This window comes from Ovis aries, chromosome 1 (assembly GCF_016772045.2).
Source record: "Ovis aries strain OAR_USU_Benz2616 breed Rambouillet chromosome 1, ARS-UI_Ramb_v3.0, whole genome shotgun sequence".
NCBI lineage: Eukaryota > Metazoa > Chordata > Mammalia > Artiodactyla > Bovidae > Ovis > Ovis aries.
Genome location: NC_056054.1, coordinates 190123801 through 190136780, shown reverse-complemented (window position 1 = coordinate 190136780; position 12980 = coordinate 190123801). Strand labels below are relative to the sequence as shown.

The window sequence follows — 12980 nt, the reverse complement described above, 5'->3', positions numbered from 1 at the left end:
GGGTGGGAGACCCGGGTTCAATCCCTGGGTCAGGAAGATCCCCTGGAGAAGTGAATGGCAACCCACTCCAGTATTCTTGCTGGAGAATCCCATGGACAGAGGAGCCCGTGCTGTAGTCCATGGGGCTGCACAGAGTCGGACTTGACTGAGGGACTGTGAGCACTGTCTATCCACACTTGGAATATGAATCAAGGTGAACTACTTCCAGAGTCTGTTTCCATTAATGCTTGTTTTTACCCTGTCCAAATCACACCGCCACACAGTTGCTTTACTTGCGTTTCAGTAATAATACCCATTCCCAAACCACCCAGCCTTCAGGGCACTTGTCTAAAGGTCATGTTATCTGTGTTGCAGTAATAAGCAATCAATCCCCAGATCTCAGTGGCTCAACACAATGAAAGTTTATTTCTTGCTCATACAGAATCTCAGGAGAGCTGCTTTCTGTTGCAGCTCTTCTTCAGGGGGTGACTCAGGGATTCGGGCATCTTGTGATGTCATTTTGATTCTTTGTCTCCTTGGCTTTCCCTGAAAGGAAGGGGCTGCTCTTAAGCCCCTGAGCCTGTCTGTCCTCTTGGCTCCCGTTCGGCAGCCTCAACACTTTTCAGGTCTGGTTTGGGTTGGGTGGGGGAGGGGGCAAGGTGATAGTTACGCTGGTGTTGTATGTTCTGAATTCTTCTTCATCCCTCTGTACACTCTTCTAGCAGCTAACGTAGATCTTCTCCAGGAATTGCAGTAACACCGTGGTGGAGAAAACAAGAACAAATTTTAGATACAGATGAGATTCTGAGCACCTTAACCATGAAGAGGTGCTGCTGCTGCTGCTGGGTCGCTTCAGTCGTGTCCGACTGTGCGACCCCATAGACGGCAGCCCACCAGGCTCCCCCGTCCCTGGGATTCTCCGGGCAAGAACACTGGAGTGGGTTGCCATTTCCTTCTCCAATGCATGAAAGTGAAAAGTGAAAGAGAAGTCGCTCAGTTGTGACCGACTCTTAGTGACCCCATGGACTGCAGCCTGCCAGGCTCCTCCGTCCATGGGATTTTCCAGGCAAGAGTACTGGAGTGGGGTGCCATTGCCTTCTCCACTAAGAGGTGCTAGGTGTCCTCATTTGTGGGGTTTAGCTTCCTCCTGGCCACTGGTGGCTGTGGTGTTATTGTTACTTTGGTTCTCTCCCCAAGTCCTCCGCGCCACATCTTTTTGTTGGAGTTCTGTTGTTTGCCAGGAGCAACAGCATCTTAACCAAAAGTTTTTTCAGTTCATCCAGAATGGTGATTCTTTCTGTTGCTTTTTTCTCTGCCCTCTGGTTGGGCCCTGTCTCCGGACAGGCAGGGTGTGTCTGTACTTCGATTCTTCTGGGGACCATCGGCAAACTGTCAGATACTAGATTGGAAGCTGGCAGAGGATGAAGGGCTGGCCCGGGGCCCTCAGCATTGAGTATTCAAGGTTATTACGCTCTCATTCAGAGCTGCTTCTCCAAGCCCTAGAAGGCAGAACCGGCTGCAGACAGTAGAAGTTTTGACAGTGAGTACAAGGCACACTGACAGGCTGCTTGGGAGACAGGAAATCCGGTGAAAGAATGGGGGTTTGAAAGAAACATCAGGTCTGAGCTATGCAGATCCCTCCTGCCTAAGCTGGGCAGCACTTGAGGGAGTTGCTCCCTGAATCAGTGAGCAGGCTGAGATAGATCTCCTGTGTCCAGGCAGTGGACTCTGCTGTCGCCTGGGTGTCCTCGGAGATCTCCCACCACCTCTGGGGGAGAACAGAGCAAGAGGATGTAGGCAGGCTGTTTCTGCCCTTGATCCAGCCTGTACATGGGCTTTGTATGCTTTCCTAAGTGTTAATGACACTGTGAATTAGTTACCAACAGTTAAAAATAAAAGATTTAACAAAGAATGGCCAGGATTTCTAGGTTTTCTCCAAAAACTAGGAGGTCTGGTAAAGCAGGCTGGTTTCACATGTCATTGGCTGCCGCAGTCCCTGCCACTCCCCCTTGTCTCCCAGCTGGTCTCATTCACTGGTTCTGTTACTGGGCCCTCTCTAGATTCTTGGATAGCAATGCCATAGAAACAAATGTTGCTCCCCTAAGACTCTTAGACAAGCAGAGGTTTTTATTGAACGGGTAGCTTGTGCATAAGAGAGAAGGTGGAAAAGAATGTCAGTTCCCCAAAGACTTTCTGATAAGGGGTTTTAAAGGCAGCGTGAGAGAAGAGGGGCTGTGGTTTGCCTGGTGAGCTTGTGCTCAGTTCTTACATTGGTTGGCATCAGGGTGAAGTTTTGAGCATCATCACCCTTCTGGTTTTACAACCCGTCTGTGGTCTGTGTGCCTGCAGTCAGCAGTTTTCAGCTTGGCGGAGGGGGCAGGGGGGCCCTGCTTCCTGCTTCCTGCAAAAACAGCCTAGGAATGTGTGTCAGGGTTTTATCTATATCTTTCGGGGAACTGGGAGTTTGGCAGTTCTGCTAGGTGGTGGATTTATGGTTCCACTTTTGTCTTTTAGAAGTCGTGTACAGACGATCTCATGCACAGAGATGGAGCTCATCTTTTACACCCATGGGTCTTTAGCTGTCTCAGAAGCCCAAGCTTTTAGGCGCTGTTCTTCTGGCATGTGAAGCCCACTTGCTCAAGGCCTTTTGCTCAGTTCTGTTCCAGAATGGCTGTACTCTTGTCTCCCTGTCTCATCTTGAGTTCTGTGCTTGGCTCTGTAGATGCTGTCTGGGATCCTTGTCTGTTCTTTCCCTTCCACTCACGTGGAAAGAAAATCACAGTGTTCTCCCTCAGTGGTACGTTCTGCTAGGGTTTTTCTCCCTGTGATGGTGGAAGCAGCAGTAGTAGCCCCTGGAAAGTTCTGGGGAGATGGGAGTCAGGAGGAACGATCTGACCACCTGTGCAGGGCATCTCAGAAGAGAACCAGTTTCTCATGGGGCTTTCCTAAGGTGTGTCCCTCCTCCTGCTCCAGATGTTTCTGCCAAAGGATCAAAATCCTAGACTTATCTTCTCTCATCTTAGAATGAACCAGAAATGCCAGAACTGAAGTAAGCAGTACTAGGGCTGCCATAAGAAGAAAAACCAAAAAATAGTTTAATCATCAGATTAAAGAACTGTTTAATTCTTTAATCAGAGTTGCTGAATTTAATCAGCAGCTCTGGGTATTAGGAATACTGTATTCCTATTCTATTCTGGGTAATAGGAATAGTGTCCTTGGGAAGAGTCACATCATATTCACTGATACAGGATTTGACGGATTAATCCAGCCTGGTATTTCTGGTTCTGAACCTTTTTCTTTTGTTAGAGGTATAGAAGCAGCTCACAGAAACAGGCTATGGAGTGGCGGTTGCCAGAGGCTGGGGAGTTGGGGGTGGGGGCAAGGGGGAGAAGTTTGTCAAAGGGTGCAGACTTCCAGTTATAAGATGAATACATTCTGGAACTTTAATATACAGTGTGGTGGCGGTAGTCAACAATACTGTATTTGAAATATATAATTGTATACTTGAAAGTTGTGAAAGAGTTGTTAAACGTTCTCACTCCCACGCACAAAAAGTGGAAGTACATATGTAAAAATCTTTGCAAATGAGATAACACATTTTGTCTTTCATCGTTTATATTTTTTTCCTTAACCCTTTGTATTTCTTCCAAGAGGTCATGGTACTCCTTTACCACCTTGAAGGTATTATTTTATTGTCTTCTGGCATGCTCTGTGGCTGATGAGAAGTCTGCTGTCCATCTAATGGTTTTCCTTCTCTCTGGTAACTTTTAATATTTCCCTGTTTTTTCATGTCCTGTACTGATAGGCGCTCCAGTGTGACTAGGTTGGATTTAGTACTTTTATTTGCGTTGTACAGAGCTTGCTCTGCTTGTTTAATTTGAGAATACAGCTCTATTCTTGAAATTTTTTGGACATCTGATTCCCTTCTCTGATTCTCTTCGTTTTCTTTCTAACACTACTAGGTGTGTGTTGGAGCCTTTCATTCTAAACATCATGTTTCTTAATTTTTCTTCCATAATTTCTCTTTCTTTCCATTAGCTGCATAATAGAAAATTTCTCCCAGTTTACCATTTTGTTCTTCAATTAAAAAAAAAAATCTTTGTTTTATACTGGAGTATAGTTGAGTAACAGTGCTGTGTTTCAGGTGTACAGAACAGTGCTTTAGGTATATCTGTACATGTATCTGTTCTTTTCCAAATTCTTTTCCCATTTAGGTTATTACGTAATATTGAGCAGCATTCCCTGTGCTATACAGTAGGTCCTTGGTTATCTATTTTAAATACAGCAGTGTGTACATGTCAGTCCCAAACTCCCAGTCTATCTTTTGCCCCCCTCCCCGCTTCCCTGGAACCATAAGCTCCTACTCTTAAGTCTGTGTGAGTCTGTTTCTGTTTCGTAAGTAAGTTCTTTCTTATGTATTTTTTTTAGATTCCATATGTGCCATGCTGCTGCTGCTGCATATGCAATTTATCTTTCTCCGTCTTACTTCACTTAGTGTGATAATCTCCAGGTCCATCCATGTGGCTGCAAATGGCATTATTCCATCTTTTTAATGGCTGAGTAATATTCCATTATATATATATATATATATATATATATATATATATATATGCACACCACACATCTGTTGATGGACGTTGTGGGTTGCTTCCATGTCTTGACTATTGCAAACAGTGCTGCAGTGCACACTGGGGTGGCTTCATCCTTTCAAACCGTGTTTTTCTCTGGATTATGCATAGGAGTGGGAATCCTGGGTCATCGGGCGTGGCAACCCTCTCCAGTATTCTTGCCTGGAGAATCCCCATAGACAGAAGATCCTGGTGGGCTACAGTTCATGGAGTCGAAAAGAGTGGGATATGACTGAGTGACTCAGCACAGCACAGCACATAGTATTTCTATCTTTAGTTTCTTAAAGAACCTCCATACCATTCTCCATAGTGGCTGTACCAATTTATATTCCCATCAATAGTATAGGGGGGTTCCCTTTTCTCCATATCCTCTCCAGCATTTATTGTTTGTAGATTTTTTGATGATGGCCATTCTGACTGGTGTGAGGTGATATCTCATTGTAGTTTTGATTTGCATTTCTCTAATAATTAGTGATATTGAGCATCTTTTCATGTGCTGTCTCTTGGCCATCTGTATGTCTTCTTTGGAGAAATGTCTGTTTAGGTCTTCTCTCTCTTTTTTTAAATTTATTGGCTATGTTGGGTCTTCGTCGCTACTTCGGCTTTTCTCTAGTTGCGGTGAGCCGGGACTACTCTCTAGTTGCAGTGTCCAGGCTACTTTTGTCGTGGAATGCGGGGTTCAGCAGTTGTAGCCCTTGGGCTTGGTAGTTTTGGCTCCCAGGCTCTAAAGCACGGGCTCAGTAGTTGTGGCATAGAGGCTTAGTTTTTCCGAGGCATGTGGGATCTTCCCAGACCAGGGATTGAACTCGAGTCTTCTGCCATTGGCAGGCAGATTCTTTACCGCCAAGCCAACCAGGGAAGCCCCAAAGTCTTCTCATTTTTTGATTGAACTGTTTGTTGTCTTATATTGAGCCACATGAGCTGTTTGTAAATTTTGAGACTAATCCCTTGTCGGTCACATCATTTGCAAATATTTTCTCCCAATCTGTGGGCTGACTTTTCATTTTATTGATGGTTTCCTTTGCTGTGCAAAAAAAAAAGCTTTTGAGTTTAATTAGGTCCCATTTGTTTATTTTTGTTTTTATTTCCATTAATCTGGGAGACAGCTCGAGAAAGATATTGCTGCAGTTTTATGTCAAAGAGTGTTCTGCCTATGTTTTCCTCTAAGAATTTTATGGTATCTGGTCTTATATTTAGGACTTTAATCCATTTTGCGGTTATTTTTGTGTGTGGAGTTAAAGAATGTTCTAGTTTTATTTTTTTCACATGCACCGTTTATTGAAGAGAGTGTCTTTTCTTCATTGTGTAGTCTTGCCTCTTATGTTGTAGCTTAATTGACCGTAGGCGCATGGGCTTATTTCTGGGCTTTTTATGCTGTTCCATTGATTTATATTTCTGTTTTTTGTGCCAGTGCCTTGTTCTTTAGTTTTCAAATCCATGCACTGAAGTTTCATTTTTGAATTTGAGTGACAATATTTTTTTTTTTCAGACTTTTGTTTTTTCTATATTTTTTCATAACCTCCTGATTGTTTTTTCTCCCTGATAATATCCCATTCTAGTCTATGGAAGTTATTCCTTCTTCTCCTCAATGTTTTAAATATGTTTGTTTTAAAGTGCTTTCGGTCATTTTGATATCTGTTTCTTGAAGATCCTTCAGTTGGCTGCATTTGCTGACATTCTTTCATGGTGGTTTATTTCTCATAGGGTCAGTAACGTTTTCCTTAGCTCCTCTTCAGAAGAGGTTGTTTTCCATCAGGGGGTCATGTGTCCCAGGTATGCTGACTTTCCTGCAGGGTGGTTTTTTGTTCCCTGCTTCCAGGATCCTCCAAGTCTCACTGTGGGACTAGTTCTCCCCTTTTGTTTCTCAGCAGGGGGGTTCCTTCCTTTTAAAAGTAATGAATTCTGACTTGTTCAGGCCTGGAGTTACAATCTTTGTGGGTGATTCATCTCGCCCTGGGCCTGGAGTGCATCTTCCTCGCTTCTTTCCCAAGCCAGGGGCTGGAATTTTTCTGGTTTTGATTTTAGTGACAGGGCAACTCTTCGTGGCCCACAGCTTTATGCAGAGAACCCTGTTCCGGTGCTTGACCCTGCGCGGCTGAAGTCCATCATCCCTGATAGAACCTGGCCCCAAGTCCCAGATTCTCTGTCAGATCCCAATGTAACCAACCAGGTTTCTTGGCCTCCTTAAGCAATAGAAATTAATCAGAGGCCAGAGGAGAAATTCAGGCAAAGCTTTATTGAGCTGCAGCAGGGGCGAGTAAGAACGATCAACAGGTTCTCTTGCTCGCTTGCTTCCTGACCCCCTACACTACCCCCCGCCCCGTTGGAGCCGGGAGTGGTGGTGAGCTTGTTCCTTATATGGGGTGGGGGTAGGGGAATACCCAGGGGTCGGGCTGGAGGGGGGCTTAGGTGGTCTGCCCATCCCTTCAGTGGTATTGCGTGCAAGGGGGCATGTGCAGTACCCTGCGTTTGCTCCTGACCCTCTGCTTTTTTACTCCAGGCTTTCCAAAAGTGGCAGATGGGTTTTTTGGACTCTCGTATCTTTTGTCCAGAATCTGCCCCAGCTGCACATGCACTCGGTCTTGCACAGTTTCTTTGTATTTTGTTGCTTGAGGAGAGATGTGTCCAGGTGCAAGCATTGCAGTACTACAGCAACGGGGCCCAGACCCCAGCCTGTCTGACAACATGCCGTGGTGGGGCTGGGGGCGGCAGAGGGCCCCTTTGCCGTGAGATCCCTGCTCACTGCGTCCCACCTACTTAAGTCCATTCATTTGTGCAGTGCTTTCCTCTCCTTCCTGGCACCTGAGATTTCCCTGCGAAGCTTCCAGTCTTGGCTACCTGTTAACATTTTTCAAGATTAGATTTTTACACAGCAGTTCTCTTTGTTTAGAAGAAGAGGGGAGGTCTTTCTCTGTCAGCTCCACGGTCCACAGTATTATTGTTCTGAAGCATTAGACTGTTTTCTGGATTTGCCTAGATTTAATGTCTTTAAATAGGATTCACTTTTTATACACACATGCACCCCCAGGCTCTTTAAGCATATATATTTTATTCATCTTCCTGGTTCATAATCCTTAATTTAGTAAAGATTTGCTGCTAAGTCGCTTGAGTCGTGTCCAACTCTGTGCGACCCCATAGACGGCAGCCCACCAGGCTCCCCTGTCCCTGGGATTCTCTAGGCAAGAACACTGGGGTGGTTTGCCAATCAGGATAGTTAGTGCTGCTGCTGCTGCTGCTAAGTTGCTTCAGTCGTGTCTGACTCTGTGCAACCCCATAGACGGCAGCCCACCAGGTTCCCCTGTCCCTGGGATTCTCCAGTTAAGAACGCTGGAGTGGGTTGCCATTTCCTTCTCCATTGCATGAAAGTGAAAAGTGAAAGTGAAGTCGCTGAGTTGTGTCCGACCCTCAGCGATCCCACGGACTGCAGCCTACCAGGCTCCTCCGTCCATGGAATTTTCCGGGCAGGAGTACTGGAGTGGGGTGCCATTGCCTTCTCCGTTAGTAAAGATTTAGTAGGCCCTAAACTGGGGTCCTACAGCACAGACACAGGTTGGGGGGGTGGGTGGGCTTCCTGACACAAGACCATCGAACACCCAGATCTTCAGGTCCCTCAGTCAGCTCTCCCGGGAGGAAATAACGAGTCACAGGTGACATTATTTTCCAGTGACTGCAGAGACATTCAGCAGAGCCTCTGTGACAGCGCTGTTTTCCTCTCTAAGAGGTGCCTCTGATTTGGTTGCAATAAAGTTCTCTGCAGTGAAGGCTTCTCTCTGGTAAATGCATTCTCTAGTTCCTGATTATTAATAGTAATTCTCCACAGAAGGAAAAGGTAAAAAATGCTGATTTAGCTGAGCTTTTCTGGTTTTCTCATTGAACAGCAGTTGCAGTCCAGTTCTTCCTTCCTCAACCAACCCCATCAGCCATAGCAGTAAATTCCTGTAGTCCCCAGCAGCACAGGGTGAAGTTGCTCCAAGGACGAGGAAGAGTCTGTGTCCATTTTTTCCCTCCTGGGTCCCTCTGTTAGTCAGATCACCACAGTGGGACTCACTTCCTGTTTCTCAGCTCACTTCCTATTTCCAGCTGGGAATGCAGTTTCCGTGACCTTTCTCTTTATGGCCAGCTGAGAATGGGAATAGAAAGTTTGGACGGCCTGGAGTCATGGGTTATAGACAAGCTTGATCTGTGCAAGCACAAGGGGTGGGCAGAAATTTAGGTGGAAGGAAGAGGGAGTAAAACACAGGAAAGGCAAACAAGGACAGCCTCTGATGGTTCTCCTCCTCCGGGAGGCACCACAGCCATTACAGCAGTGGGGCTGACCATCCACAGCTGGCTTGCAGCTGGTGGCTGATGGAGCAGGTACTGAAGGGCCTGAGAGGAATGGGGCAGCCTCTTAGAAAGCCCAGGGCTGCCTCTTGTGCAGACGGGGAGCCTCTCAGACCTGCCCTGGCTGCCCTTCAAGGTGCAATTAGGCAGGAGCTGCTAGGTCCTAAGTCTGCTTCCCTTCCCATGCACATGGCTTGGATTGGGTTATGAAGCCATCCCCTTGTGCCTGTCTGTTAAGTTTGGTTTTCATCTTTGTTCTGAAAGAGAGGCTTCCTTAGCATGGCCACAGACCTGCACAGTCTGTCCAGCTGGCTGCCCAGCTGCCTCACTGCCCATCTTTGCTCTTACTCCCAGCCCTACGGTCTCGTTGGCCGCCCTCCGCCCTTGGACTCACCTCTCCCGCAGGGCCTTGTATTTATCCTTCCCTCTCCCCCTGTACCTAGGGAACCTTCCTGGAAGCAGTGTCAGGCCTCTCACCCTATTCTGTTGGCTGTATGTCCAACTGACATTCCAGCAGCTATGGTTGGGATCTAACTTCCTCCAGGAATGGGGCCACTTGGGATCTCTACTGTGGACTGAAGATCAGAACACCCAACAGTCAGGAGAGTTGTTTTTTGATATTGGTCAGTCACTAAGTTGTGTCTGACTCTTTGAAATCCTGGGGACTGAGGCCAGGCTTCCCTGTCCTTCACCATCTCCTGGAATTGGCTCAAACTCACGTCTGTTGAGTCAGTGATGCCATCCAGCCATCTCATCCTCTGTTGCCCCATTTTCCTTCTGCTCTCTTATCTTTCCCAGCATCAGGGTCCTTTCCCACAAGAGGGCTCTTCCCATCAGGTGGCCAAAGTATTGGAGCCTCAGCATCAGTCCTTCCAATGAATATTCAGGAGAGAGATATGGCATTAGCCTCCTATTGAGATGTGATACTTCCCTCTTTCCAAGTTGCCAAATAGAATGTTCCATCTGAAGATGATTTGCTTCTCAATGATTTCTCTTTGCATGCCTCTGGGAGAGCTGATAGTTTATCATCCCAGTGTTTATAAATGAATGAGGAAGCAGGAAGAACGTTGTCATTCCTATTGCATTTAGAGTTTGCTCATGTGCCGGCGTGTCCTGGTTGTCTCTGAGTGGGTTGACAGGAGAGGTTATGTGATCTTTGATCATGTGACGGCAGCAAAGGGGATGTGAGAAGCTGGTTTTGTAAAGTCACCCTGCCATCCCTTGACACTGCCCGCCTTCTCCAGCCCCAAAGAGCCCCCACCCCCTTCCTCAGGCACTGCCGAGGCTATGATGCCCGTGCTCCAGGCCCTTGCCTCTTCAAGGCGCATGTCAGGGCTCCTCCGTGGCGTCTTCGCAGACTGCAGAAGCCCATCATTACCTCTGCTTCTTTTGACCTGTTTGTCCATTTCATGCACTAGAGCCTAGTGTGTGCTGTCTTCCCTGCCATTTAGGACTTGTGTTTGGGAGGTAGGAACTGTTATTGCTCTGTTGTCCCCCGTGTGCCTGTCCCAGGGACACACGGTAGGTGGCTGAGTATTCGTTGGTGCCACTCAGGGCACTCAGTAAAGGCACAGAATATGTTGTTGTTTAAGATTTTAGGATAATGAAGGAAACGTGACTCTTGTCCTCTTTCTCTGTAGTTACAAGCTGTTCCCAAACTGTGTCCCCTCCTTTGGGTTCCGCCACCTACTGCCTCTCACGGACAGAGTGGACAGCTTCAACGAGGAAGTTCGGAAGCAGAGGGTGTCCCGGAACCGCGATGCCCCGGAGGGTGGCTTTGACGCAGTGCTCCAGGCGGCCGTCTGCAAGGTAACCTTCCCTTCTATCCCGTCCCTGCACGGGAGATCAACGAAGAGGCATTAGTGTGGGCGCTGGCATTGCCTCCGTATTTTGAGCCACCCCAGCCCATGGGCTCCCTTCCGCTGTTGCATCAGAGGGTGAGCTCAGTGGGCCCCTGGGGAAATCTGCAGCCATCAAACCAGCTGGAGTGCAGGGATGACTGGGGGCTGGTGTGTGGCTATGTCAGGGTGTGGCTGTGTACAGTGGGAAGCCGTCTTTGCCAGCAGACAGCTGTTCTGTGTTTCTGCATTTGACTCTTTCGTCTCTTTTTTGGGGGAGTGGGGAGGGAAGGGGTGGAGTCGAGCCATATGCATAGAACCTTGTAGAGCTTTATGACCCAATTTTTGTAAATACTAAAGATTGCTCTCTTGGGGAAATCCAGTGAAAGAAGAAATTGCTTGTCATCTTTGGTTTTGTTTCTATTTGTTTGTCTTTCTCCTGTTTCTCTGTAATATATGAATCCAGAGGGAGGACACATACTTAGGTCAGAAATGAACTCAGGCTTTGAGAGGTTCCAATCTCAGCAAAATATATAACTGGAATGTTGGTAATAATTTATTCTTAAAATAATTTTCTGCTGTCAAAACAACCCAATAACATCAACAAAAGATAAAAATAAATGCCACTCTTGAATTTTGCTATCCCAACGCATACTTCAGAATTTTTTCCAGAGTGGTCATCACACACTATGCACAATTGGTAGCACTTTCTTGAACGTTTCAGGGGGCTCAGCAGCAGGGCGGTGGTTGGGACACCCATGTCTGGGGGAGGAGGGCTGGGTAGGGAGGTTAGCATTCAGTCTGGGGAGGCCGCATAACTGATCTCAGGAAGCCTGTGTCTAGTGCTTCACAGACTCGCTTCTCCTCCTCTCAGTCCTTTACAAAATGATAAGAGAGCCATGGTTGTCCATCCTGAAATATTAATAAAACCCCAAATGGTAGACAGAGGGGGATAAGGGGAAAGGAAAGTATGAGGAAAGCAGCAGAGCCTTCTCCGTCCTCTGCTCGGTCCCACTGGCATTCTGCCCATCCCTGTTCCTTGGGGCCGCCCCGGAGAGGAAGGTCTCAGTGGCCCCTGCCCAGCTGCTGGCCAGAGGTGAATGGTTTGATTCAGAGGCCCCTAATGCTTCATAGCAGCCCAAGAAAGGCAGACAGGACCCAGCTAGATTCAGCTCTGAATCTTTCAAGTCACAAAGTAGTTCATGGATTTGCCTCAGGAAGAAAAATTATGACTCTCATTCCATTTTTGACTCTCATTCAGATACGGACTGTATGGGGTACTATCTTTAGAGATGTTCTGGCAAATCCACTGCTTGGCAGAAAAAAATAGTGCAGGGAAAACACAGGATCCCTCTCGCCGCCCCATCCTGGGAATATTGTGGGTTTTCTTTTTGAGGGGGAAACTCATCTTTAAGGCTAGGGGGAAGAACCCAGTAACAGGCTTGTGCACTGTCCAGTTATATTAATTCTGTTTGATTAGATGAATCAGAATGGCGTGATGGAATGCTGGAGGTTTGGTGATCTGTGAGAAGCTGTTTGATTTGTTCTTTCCCCACAGTACCTTCCCTTGTCCCAGACGCATGACAATATCCTTCCCTTTGAAAACTCAGTATTTTAAGACTGGAGTGTGGGTGGAGATGCTACAGATTTCTTAGACTCAGTGCCTGCACCTGGTTGTGAATCGTTGGCTAAGAGGCATTTTAGCGTGTGTTTCGGTTTCATATCTTTTGGTGTTTTTTTTTTATTCCCCACCTTGCCCTTTTGATAAAACAGTGTAGAGGTATGACTGTATTGTGCAAACAAAAGAGGAAAATAACAGAAAAGATTGGAAATAAGTAGACCAGAGTGTTAACAGCAGTTGACTCTAGTGATAGGATTATGTGTGGCTTTCTTTCCTTTCTGTTTTTTAATTTCATATTTTACTTAAATTTTCACAATAAATAACATGTGATTTTTAAATTTTGTAATGGAATATTTCAAACATGTGAGAGTAGAGAAAATAGTAAAATAAAACCCCATGTACCCATGGTCCATTCTTGGGCAGTTACCAATCTAGCCAGTCTTGTTTCATTTGTATTCCTAACCACTTTATTTTCATTATTTGAAGTAAATCCTAGATATCATTTATTTCAGTGATATTTAGATTTTAATGTTAATTAGATTTCAGTGATAATGAGATTTTTAAAGTTCTTTCAAAAGCCCTAAGCATGCC

At 46.3% G+C, this 12980-nt stretch overlaps 1 protein-coding gene across 2 annotated transcripts in view; it reads left to right on the top strand.

Moving 5' to 3' along the window:
• Positions 1–12980, top strand: part of ITGB5 (integrin subunit beta 5) — a 112462-nt gene that overhangs the window by 29996 nt on the left and 69486 nt on the right. For both annotated transcript variants that reach the window (XM_027956587.3, XM_042232474.2), the window contains one exon: positions 10571–10739. In XM_027956587.3, the coding sequence (XP_027812388.1) occupies positions 10571–10739 (169 nt within the window). The remainder of the gene's footprint in view (positions 1–10570; positions 10740–12980) is intronic.